This window comes from Salmo salar, chromosome ssa10 (assembly GCF_905237065.1).
Source record: "Salmo salar chromosome ssa10, Ssal_v3.1, whole genome shotgun sequence".
NCBI lineage: Eukaryota > Metazoa > Chordata > Actinopteri > Salmoniformes > Salmonidae > Salmo > Salmo salar.
Genome location: NC_059451.1, coordinates 56,409,124 through 56,421,264, shown reverse-complemented (window position 1 = coordinate 56,421,264; position 12,141 = coordinate 56,409,124). Strand labels below are relative to the sequence as shown.

General features: G+C 43.3%; 1 protein-coding gene across 1 annotated transcript in view; it reads right to left on the bottom strand.

Annotated features, from left to right (window-relative positions):
- Positions 1-9,819, bottom strand: part of LOC106560623 (angiomotin-like 2a) — a 17,723-nt gene extending 7,904 nt beyond the window's left edge. Inside the window, exons 1-5 of the mRNA XM_014123677.2 lie at positions 9,472-9,819; positions 4,491-5,305; positions 3,940-4,120; positions 760-904; positions 440-532 (exon numbers count right to left, since the gene is read on the bottom strand). Of these exons, the coding sequence (XP_013979152.1) occupies positions 440-532; positions 760-904; positions 3,940-4,120; positions 4,491-5,230 (1,159 nt within the window). The 5' untranslated portion in view covers positions 5,231-5,305; positions 9,472-9,819. The remainder of the gene's footprint in view (positions 1-439; positions 533-759; positions 905-3,939; positions 4,121-4,490; positions 5,306-9,471) is intronic.
- Between the last annotated feature and the right edge of the window lie 2,322 nt (positions 9,820-12,141).

The following is a 12,141-nucleotide window of genomic DNA, read 5'->3' as shown; positions in this document are numbered from 1 at the left end:
ACTCTGTTAGCAGGCCGGGTGGGAGGGAGGGAGTAGAAGGGAATGTCCCCTCTGGCCTCATCCCCACAACACAACACAACAGACCATATTAATGTCGCGGAGAAATCAGTCACAGCCTGCCACAGACTGCCAGCGTGACTGTTTACATAATGCCAGGGTGACTGTTTACATAATGCCAGGGTGACTGTTTACATAATGCCAGGGTGACTGTTTACATAATGCCAGGGTGACTGTTTACATAATGCCAGGGTGACTGTTTACATAATGCCAGGGTGACTGTTTCACAAAACAGATCTGAAAACAATCCCTCTTGCCCAGTGCAGTTCCTTCCCGCTACAGAAGGTCAAGAGATTATGAACCTCGAATAACCAAGAAGAAAATCAGTGTTTCCTCGTTCCTCTCTCTCTCATGTTTGGGGAGGCATCCGATGTTGACTTACTTTGTTCGAGGAGCTTGGCGAAGACCTGCTGCTTCTGGTTGGCAGATTCAACATCCTTGGTTACTCGCTGTTTTGTAGCAGTGTCCAGACGATCTACGGGTGGAAGAGAGAGAGAGGGAGGGAGATCGATTAATATCTAGCTATCTATTACTACTTATTGTGGGGAGAGACATACTTAAACCTCAAGGACTCCTGCTCCTGGTTATAAGTCTTTAGCTTTATTTTGTACAGGTAAGTCCATCAACAACAACAACAAAAAATATTCTTATTTGCAATTACTAGCTGTGTTAGCATTAGCATCTAGCTGCTGGTAGCCTTACCTCTGAGGTCTCTGTTGAAGTCGTGTAGTCTCTTGATCTCTGACTCCAGTTTGTTCCTCATGGTTTTCTCCAGGATCTCTCGCTTGGCTGAGCCCTTCATCAGGGTCTCGTAGGCCTCAGATATCCTCTGGATCTCTACTTCCAGCTGGAAGGAAACACAAGAGGAGGACACTGTCAGTCTGAGGGTCTCTAGCTTAAAACCCAGCTCATCCCCACCAGTGGTCACATTTTGAGGGGCTTTTTTTTGTTGGGGGGGGGGCAGGCCTCAGATGTGGAAACATAAAAGCCTGAAAACTCTGGTCCAAAGTCAGTGGAAAAGCAGCATTAAAAAAAGTGCAGGAATTAAGACCTGACCCTAAAGAGATCTGTGATGTCATACAGAATGTATGAGACATATGAATTGCTTGTCTGGCCTGCTCATTGTGTAAGTACTGCAGTGTGACCAAAGCAAATGACTAAAACTCTGCTCTTTAAGAGAAGTGGGAATCCACATTCCTGACTGAGCGGTTATGAGTCCCAGGTGTCTGGGCGTTCATCTCTCCTCATGGCATTCTGCCAACGTGGAGGAGGAGGATAAGGAGGAAGAGGAACAGGAGGGGCAGGAGGACAAAGGAGCCAGAGATATAGAGGACAGTCCAGTCTCAGAAACAGGAGCACTACTAGTGCCTTCAACAGAATGTGTTAATAAGACACTATCAGGTAGCAAGCACATGCATGACAATCCCCACAAGTAGCACATAAAGTTTTAAGGAATGTAGTCATAAGCTTCCATGTGAAGAGGTTTGTGTGTGGAAGGTAGAGGAGTCTGAATGAAAAGACAGATGGAAGTGTCTTTTCAATGTACTTTCAGATGTGAAAATAACCTGTTAATGAGTCTCTGTCTGTTACTAAAATAACCTGTGTCTGAGTCTCTGTCTGTTCCTAAAATAACCTGTAAATGAGTCTCTGTCTGTTACTAGAAATGAATGATTCCAGAATTAACAGAAAAGTCCCTGTGGTTTGACCACGGTGCACATTCCTGCTACAGCACAGCTAGAGGGCTAATCTCACTGATATGCAGCATTGGCAAACACACACACACACACACACACACACACACACACACACACACACACACACACACACACACACACACACACACAGGTGTATACTTCCCTATCTACCTCTACACCCTCTGTGAGCCAACAGGGCTTAGAAATAAAAACCTTTTCATGCTTATCTATTATAATGATACTCATAACTATTACTGTCAATCAACTATGTTACAAGCAGGCAGACTCCTATATGCTGTATGCTGTGACAGAGTCATTCAAGGTTACTAATTAGGAAGACTGTATAAGAACAAGGATTGTGTCCCCAATGGCACCCTATACCTTTTATAGTGCACTACTTTAGACCAGGGCCCATATTGAATAGGGTGCCATTTTGTTCAGGACCTATAGGGCTCTGGTCAAAAGTAACGTATTACAGTGCCTTGCGAAAGTATTCATCCCCCTTGGCATTTTTCCTATTTTGTTGCCTTACAACCTGGAATTAAAATAGATTTTTTGGGGGGTTTGTATCATTTGATTTACATAACATGCCTACCACTTTGAAGTATGAAACAATTGTGAAATTGTGAAACAAACAAGAAATAAGACACAAAAAAAGAAAACTTGAGCGTGCATAACTATTCACCCCCCCAAAGTCAATAATTTGTAGAGCCATCTTTTACAGCAATTACAGCTGCAAGTCTCTTGGGGTATGTCTCTGTAAACTTGGCACATCTAGCCACTGGGATTGTTGCCCATTCTTCAAGGCAAAACTGCTCCAGCTCCTTCAAGTTGGATGGGTTCCGCTGGGGTACAGCAATCTTTAAGTCATACCACAGATTCTCAATTGGATTGAGGTCTGGGCTTTGACTAGGCCATCCCAAGACATATTTAAATGTTTTCCCTTAAACCACTCAAGTGTTGCTTTAGCAGTATGCTTAGGGTCATTGTCCTGCTGGAAGGTGAACCTCCGTCCCAGTCTCAAATCTCTGGAAGACTGAAACAGGTTTCCCTCAAGAATTTCCCTATATTTAGCTCCCTCCATCATTCCTTCAATTCTGGCCAGTTTCCCAGTCCCTGCCGATGAAAAACCTCCCCACAGCATGATGCTGCCACCACCATGCTTCACTGGGGTTGGTGTTCTCAGGGTGATGAGAGGTGTTGGGTTTGTGCCACACATAGCGTTTTCCTTGATGGCCAAAAAGCTACATTTTAGTCTCATCTGACCAGAGTACCTTCTTCCATAAGTTTGGGGAGTCTCTCAAATGCCTTTTGGTGAACACCAAACGTGTTTGCTTATTTTTTTCTTTAAGCAAGGGCTTTTTTCTGGCCACTCTTCCGTAAAGCCCAGCTCTGTGGAGTGTACGGCTTAAAGTGGTCCTATGGACAGATACTCCAATCTCCGCTGTGGAGCTTTGCAGCTCCTTCAGGGTTATCTTTGGTCTCTTTGTTGCCTCTCTGATTAATGCCCTCCTTGCCTGGTCCGTGAGCTTTGGTGGGAGGCCCTCTCATGGCAGGTTTGTTGTGGTGCCATATTCTTTCCATTTTTAATAATGGATTTAATGGTGCTCAGTGGGATGTTCAAAGTTTCGGATTATTTATAACCCAACCCTGATCTGTACTTCTCCACAACTTTGTCCCTGACCTGTTTGGAGAGCTCCTTGGTCTTCATGGCGCCGCTTGCTTGGTGGTGCCCCTTGCTTAGTGGTGTTGCAAAATATGGGGCCTTTCAGAACAGGTGTATATATACTGAGACATATATATCATGTGACAGATCATGTGACACTTAGATTGTACACAGGTGGACTTTATTTAACTAATTATGTGACTTCTGAAGGTAATTGGTTGCACCAGATCTTATTTAGGGGCTTCATAGCAAAGGGGGTGAATACATATGAACGCACTACTTTTCTGTTTTACATTTTTTAACATTTTTTGAAACAAGTCATTTTTTTCATTTCATTTCACCAATTTAGACTATTTTGTGTATGTCCATTGTATGAAATTCAAATAAAAATCAGTTTTATATTACAGGTTGTAATGCAACAAAATAGGAAAAACACCAAGGGGGTGAATACTTTTGCAAGGTACTGTATATAGGGTGTAGGGTGCCATTTGGGACGTATCCAAGGAGTCTCCTATCTCTCACCTTCTGAAGTCTGGCAGCCTTCTCGCTGTACCCCTCCAGCTCTTTCCGCAGTCTCTGATTTTCCCTCAACAGGTCCATCTGGGCACTGTTGTTGTGGGTACTGGGGTTGCTGTGGCTCATGTAGACCTCTGGACCAGAATGGACACTGTGGTGAATCATCTGGGCATGGGCAGGTTCATACCTAAGGAGAATAGAGAAGACGATGGAGTCTACATCTATATCTATAATACTTTGAATCATTGAATCAAACTCCGTCATCCACGTGGTTATAACCAAGTAGAGTCATTGGGGTATACTCATCCCATATAGCTAACACAGGGATACTGGTCGTTATTGTAAAAGAGAATGTGTTTTCCATGACTTACGTGGTTAAAGAAAGGCAAAAAATAAAAAGTGAATTATAGAAATTATTTAAATTAACTGGGAACCCATAATCCATATAATGTCATTCATATTGGTTTGTCTTGTGTGTGTGTGTGTGTGTGTGTGTGTGTGTGTGTGTGTGTGTGTGTGTGTGTGTGTGTGTGTGTGTGTGTGTGTGTTCTATTTACCTGTGCTGGGAGTGGAATGGTGGAGGAGGTTCCTGGTGGTAGTGTCCGTGTGTCTCCTGTGAGTGGCTGAGCATGTATCCAGGAGGCCTGACCAGGAAGGGGTAGTCCGGGGGAGGTCCCCTCTGATCAGGGTACTGGAGAGACTCTGGTCCCTGGTGGTCAACAGGCCCACAGTGGCCATTGGAAAGCTGTGGGTAACTCTGAGTGGAGCTGAGGGGCAGACTGTCTCTGGATCCACATGATCCAGCATTCCTCTCCAGGGAGAGCTGCATGAGCCGTTCACTGAGGGAGCGGGTGTGCTCCCGTTTCAGGTCCCACTGGGCTCCTCCCTGGTGATTCATCACCTCAAGCCCCTGACCCCGATGGGCCCCTACCGAGGCCAGGTACTGAGAGTGGGCCTTGGCCTCCTCATAGGTGGGCAGCTCCTCTCCGTGTCTGTGGAGCTGGTAGAGATGACACACAGAATCACTCTCACAGTGGTTGTAGTCCCCCTGGTACTCCTGACCCTGGGGATCCTGTCTGGTGGACATGTGGATGAACTGGGACTCCTCCTGGGTCAGGCTCTCCAGGGAGGAACGGGGGGATCCGGTACCGCCTCCTCCGCTGCTGTTGCTGCCTCCACGCAGGGCCTGCTGCTGGATGGCCAGGAGGGTAGTGGTGTCTGTGGGGTTCCCGTAACGGAGCTGCTCCTGGATTAGACGGTGCAGGACCGTGCCAGAAGACTCCTCAGCAGTTCTCATCTCAGTCAATCAGAGAATATATAAGTGAAGGGCTGTGTTGAACTTGGTGGTTTGGATTATTAGTTAACCACAGATCTAGAGACAGGAGCAGTAAGAGAATTAGCTAAATCAAATACTACATTCTGTAACACAAAGTCTTATAATGCATTATGATGCCGTTATAATTAAACAGTATCTAATAGTCATCTCATAATGACATAATGTCATCAAAAAGCATACAATATATATACAAAAGTATGTGGACACCCCTTTAAATTAGTGGATTTAGCTATTTCAGCCACACCCATTGCTGACAGGTGTATAACGTTGAGGCCACAGCCATGCAATCTCCTTAGACCAACATTGGCAGTAGAATGGCCTTACTGACGAGTTCAGTGACTTTCAACGTGGCACCGTTATAGAATGCCACCTTTCCAACAAATGTCTGCCCTGCTAGAGCTGTAAGTGCTGTTATTGTGAAGTGGAAATGTCTAGGAGCAACAACGGCTCAGCCGCGAAGTGGCAGGCCACACAAGCTCACAGAACGGGACCGCTGAGTGCTGAAGCGCATGGCGCGTAAAAACCTTCTGTCCTCGATTGCAACACTCACTACCGAGTTCCAAACTGCATCTGGAAGCAAGGTCAGCACAAGAACTGTTCATTGGGAGCTTCATGAAATGAGTTTCAATGGCCGATCAGCCACACACAAGCCTAAGATCACCATGCGTAATGTCAAGCGTCGGCTGGAGTGGTGTAAAGCTCGCCGCCATTGGACTCTGGTAAACAGTGGAAACGCATTCTATGGTGTGATGAATCACACTTCACCATCTGGCAGGAGAACGCTACATGCCCAAATGCATAGTGCCAACTGTAAAGCTTGGTGGAGGAGGAATAATGGTCTGGCTCTGTTTTTTTATGTTAAGGGAAATCTCAATGCTACAGCATACAATGACTCTCTAGACAATTCTATGCTTCCAACTTTGTGGCAACAGTTTGGGGAAGGTCTGTTCCATGGGCATTAATGCCCAGATTCAGCATGACAATGCCCCTGTTGCCAAAGCGAGGTCCATGCAGAAATGGTTTGTCGAGATCGATGTGGAAGAACTTGACTGGCCTGCACAGAGCCCTGACCTCAACCCCATCGAACACCTTTGGGATGACTTGGAAAGCCGACTGCGAGCCAGGCCTAATCGCCCAACATCAGTGCCGGACCTCACTAATGCTGTTGTGGCTGAATGGAAGCAAGCCTCCGCATCAACGTTCCAACATCTAGTGGAAAGCCTTCCCAGACGAGTGGAGGCTGTTATAGCAGCAAAGGGGGCGACCAACTCCATATTAATGCCCAGGATTTTGGAATGAGATATTGGACGAGCAGATGTCCACATACTTTTGGTCATGTAGTGTATACTATCACAGAAACGTTTAATGGAAACTGTCATTTTTAATTTGTCAACATTAAAATATGGTGAAATGTTTTATAGCAGCATACATTTTATTGGTGGGAGAAAGAATTGCTCTATTTCGAATGGTACTGTAATTACACAAAGTATATAGTATATGCAGGGGTTTCAAAATATATTTACATGTGTCCAGAATATATTTATGAAATATATAAAACTTGAGCACATAAAATGTTCTAATATATGTTAATGACATATATTTTTGCGCCTCATGTTTCATGCTGTATTGTAATGTCGACTCTATTGTCTTGGCATTAGGTTCGCAAAGTGAGGTTTGCATGCAAACGTTGAAAATAAACGTTGCAGCTATGGAGGCTACCTGACACGTAAGAAACATAGGAAGACTAGCTATAAACCACCTAGAACCCATATTTCTCCCGAGCTGTCCATCACAATGTTCCTATGCCCTGCCTCCAACTGACAAAGTCTTGATTTTGAATTTTCTTCATATGAAGGAGAAGAGCAGCTGTCAGTGTCAAAAATCTTTAGCATTTTATTTGATTATATAATCATAACATTGATTTAAAATATGTTTTTCAGCTGTCGGATGGCAGATGAAGAAGATATTTTCTTAACACGCCTGCAAGCAAGAGGTTTTCACTGAGCTAGCTAACACAGCTAGTTAGCTAGCTACCGCAACATGCTGACTAAGGTAAGACTTGTTTTGGATATTAAAGCTCATATGTCATGTACGTGTTAAATATAATTTAATTGCCAAAGCTAGCTAGTTAATGTTGGTTGCTTGCTAGCTAGCTAGCTTTGTAGTGAGTGCTGAGTTTCTCTGACAGCGATATAGCTAGAACTGGCTAGCTAGCTATTTCTAGCTAAAAATTATCATATTTGTCCCTGCAGTGGATTGTTCTGGTCTGGAGCCTCAACTCCCTATGGACAGACCCCAGCCAATATAAGTTAATGTTTTGTATCATTTAGCTAGCTAACGTTAGTTCCTAAACATTAACCCCTTATTCTTAATCTTGGAATTGTTTCACTGACTTTCTGTCTCTGCATAATTCACAGTGTAACTGTCAAGTTGTGAGTCTGAAAATGGACACTGGAGGTTAAGGAATCTGCATTGTGAGTATCAATTTGATGTTCATGAACATTTGTCACGACCTGATTAAGTCGGGCTAACTCATTTGGTCGGCTAAGCCTTACCCTAACTCTTTTCCTAACCTTAACCTAATTCTTCTAACCTACCACATGAATTCACTTAACCTGGCACGTTAATTCACCTAACCTGCCAATTTAGTTATCCTAACTTGTAAATCACCTAACCTGCAACTGGCTCCGACAGAACATTTGCTAACAGTGGAGCCTAACCAAGTCAGGTAGCCCGATCTCATTGGGTAGTCAAACATTAACCCTTCATTTTTTATCTTGTGTGGATTTTTTCTCCCGCTGAGTTTCTGTCTCAGGGTAACTGTTGACTTGTTTAAAGATCTTATTTTCAAATAGAGTTGATAAAGTGCACAGAGGTCATATGTACATTATATTTTGGTTTTCAGATGCGACCTTCCAGTGACTTTCTGAGCTCAAAAATGGAAGCAATCCATTTTTTTGTGTGTGTTAATCCTTTGTGTTTTTTCTATTGCATTTGACATGCATTTAATTACATTTCTTACACGTATATCACCATAGATTATGAACTATGTATTACTCATATATAAAAATACGTATTATTCATATATAAATATATTGACCATAAATAGTCATGCATACTGTTAAATATATATATTTGAAATACATGTAAATATATGAATAGCACATGTATGTAAAATGCATACTACCACATATGGATAAGCAATACACGTAAATATATCTACACATGTCAAAAATATTAAAACATATTTAAAAACCGCCAAAATTAAACATGTAAATATATTTATGATTTATGTGACATAGACATATATTTAGATTTGTATTTCAAATATTGGTACATATATTCCAAGTTTGTATTTGAAATATATGTCAATATATTAGGCTTTGGTATGGTATGGGCAATTCTAAATTGTGTTTAGGGTAGCATGAAAGCAGGCATACCATATGCTCTGAATAGCATGGGCTTATATTAGCAGGTCATGCCATACTTCACTATACATCATTTTTTGAAAAGCCCAAAACCAGAAGTATTGTAGTTAAGGGATGGTTTATTTGTGGGATGATTAGATATTATTATATTGAGTCAGTTATTTCCTGCTGCAAACGTTGCAGATTCCAATCAATTGCCTAATCACTATTTGGCCTTTTTTTGTTTTACTTTCCAGAACATTCACATGTTATGACGGATATCAGGCCATACATTCATTGAGGCTATTTGTTGAGCTACAATGTGTGTTGTTTACTATACAATCTAAATTGTGTGTATATGTGGGACTAAATACTCTATAGCCTCTATGGCCAACACACATAGCCACAATGAATAGAGAGAGAGAGCATGGACTATACTGCTGCCTCCCTATGTCTGATAACATTCCTGTCTCAAAGAGGAACATAAAACAATATAGCCCGATAAAACAATTGATAAGCAGTGCCAATAAAATTCAAATAAAGTCTCTATTGTCTACAGCGGCTCCATAGACAGACATGATCACAGACCAAAGCCGACATTCCTACGTATTATGTGTGTGTTACAACATTAGTATAAGACGAACATAACATGTGGATAGATTGTAAGAAAGAAGGATAGTTAAAGTCAAAAGGAACAAACCAGAATTTGCGCCTATAATAATAATACTTTGAAAGACCTATCCCACCATGCGTAAAGCAACTCATTTAAAAAAAGCAGCAAAACTATAATCTTACCTATTTACATTGTCATCACGGAAACAAGTTGTGGACGCCGTAGCCCTATAACGTTTCTATTTATTTTTAAACGTAATGTAATCCTAATAGAACTTCCTAGAACTGGAAAGTATAAATTCGTATCCTGAGTATACTACGTTCCTCTGAGAGAGTGCACTGCTACCGTGTGCGTCTTCGAGAAGCTTTCACAACAGACTGAGCCGGGAGAGAGAGAGAAAGCGCTACTCATAAATAACTGAGGACCGATTGTTCGCGGAGACTGGAATGGTTGGAATGCAAGAGCTCGGAGTCCCTCCGAGATCAGAACCGCAGAGCGCACAGCGAGAACAGGGGGGCAGGGCGAGTCGAGTCGAGTCTGGAACTGCAGAGCAGAGCTGAGCAGGCACCGTGCACATAGCAGAGGGGACAGCTGCTAGTCGCCTGCCTGTGTAATGTAAAGCGTTTCGTTGTTGTTAGCAGTTGGGGAGATGAAGTAATTAGCTATAGCATGCTGTGACTAGAAAGAGAAAAGTGGGGCACTATTGTGAAGCAGGGCGTTAGTTTTAAATGGACTTTAATTTTCACAACATTATAAACTCATCATATAGTATACCATACACAATTATATCAAGAAATATTCTATCGTGAAATATTCTATCAAGAAATATTCTATCGGGATTTTACCCATTGTTTTATTTTCCTTGTTGAAAATGTAATCTGAGCAATCCCTATAACACATGGTGACAACTGCTGATGTAAAAATAAAAAAAAGAAGGGCTTTATAAAATACATTTGATTGATTTGATTAATATACCATGCATTGCAATTGTACACTTGGATCAAGTACAGTCCTTACTACCTAGCTGCAATTCAGGCCAAAGGTTTCTGTGCTAAATCCAAACATAGCATTAACGTAGTAGCATATACTAGACATGGTAGCTGGAGGTAAGTAGCAGTGGTCATTTAAAGTGAAGCATCATTGATTGTTATAAAAAAAAAGGCCTTTTATTTGCATGTGCCTGGTAAATATTTAAGCTGAGGCCCGTGCCGGGTAATTGTGGAGTCTATGTCTGTGTGGACATGGTGGAGTGTGTGTGTGTGTGTGTGTGTATGCCTGTGAGGGGTGTGTGCCAGCCGGGTGTGTGAGGGCCCGCTGCCTGCCAGCTGTCTGGGGGTGAAAACCCTGTCCCCTCCCTAATCAGGGTTAGCTCTGAGAGAAGAGATGCATTGTTCTCTACACAGCAGACATGACCAAGAAGAGAGGAGGGGAGGAGGGGAGGGGACAGCCCTGCCATCTGCTGTATGGGAGCACCTTCATCACCACAAATGGCAGCCTATTCCCTATTTAGTGCACTAAGTTTGACCAGGATCCATGGCTCCGGTCAAAAGTAATGTACTATATAGGGAATAGGGTGCCATTTGGGATGTTGCCCGGACTAACCAACACCAACCCCCCTGGTCCTTGCTGTCCTGCATTCTTCACACACATGCTGCATATGGGGAAGCTGTCTAGGCCTTAGGATCAGGTGCCCTGGCTGAGAGGGGGATGCTGCCTAGGCCCTAAGATCAGCTGGCCTGGTTGGTGGAGGGGGAAGCTGCCTAGGCCCTAGGATCAGCTAGCCTGGCTGAGAAGGGGATGCTGGCCAGGCCCTAAGATCTTCCGGCCTGGCTAAGAGAGGAGGGATGCTGCCTAGGCCCTAGGATCAGTTAGCCTGGCTGAGAAGGGGATGCTGGCCAGGCCCTAAGATCGTCTGGCCTGGCTAAGAGAGGCGGGATGCTGCCTAGGCCCTAGGATCAGCTAGCCTGGCTGAGAAGGGGATGCTGGCCAGGCCCTAAGATCGTCTGGCCTGGCTAAGAGAGGCGGGATGCTGCCTAGGCCCTAGGATCAGCTAGCCTGGCTGAGAGAGGGATGCTGGTCTGACAGAAAGGCGGGATGCAGCCTAGGCCCTAGGATCAGCTGGCCTGGCTGAGAGAGGATGGCTAGTGGCTACATGCTGACAAAGGTGAGAAGGGACTTTTTTTAGCCAGGTTTCTTTTTAAGGTTGTGGTTCTTGTATTTGTGTCTGTAACAAGCCTCAACTTGCCGACTCTGTAAAATGACATAGAATCTTGTCTTGTCTGAAACACCCACCTTTCACCATCTCATAGTCAAATGACCTCCTGGTAATTTGCATGTCAGTTGAGGGCCAACTGTCACAACGTACCTTCTTTTCAACCAGGTCCTGTAACTGTCAGTTATTTTACATAACAGGCCTATCCCACAGCAAACTTAGTAACCTACACCTTAATTAGGCTAAACACGATTTCGCATAGAGAGAGGACAATCTCGTTTTAGAAGACAGTTATTGATAACTAGGGACATGTCATGGAAAGTTCATAGACGTAGACGATTCTGTTCTGAGTTGTAGAAATACCTAGAACATTTACAGTTACGTGGAAATAAACTGACTGTACAAAACATTAGAAACACCTGCTCTGTCCATGAAAAAGACTGACCAGGAGAAATCTATCATCCCTTACTGATGTCACTTGTTAGATCCACTTGGTGAAGCTGGTTGAGAGAATGCCAAGCGTGTGCAACGCTGTCCTCAAGGACAAAGGGTGGCTACTTTGAAGAATCTAAAATATAAAACGTATTTTGATTTGTTTAACACTGTTTGTTACTACACAATCCCATATGTGTTATTTCAT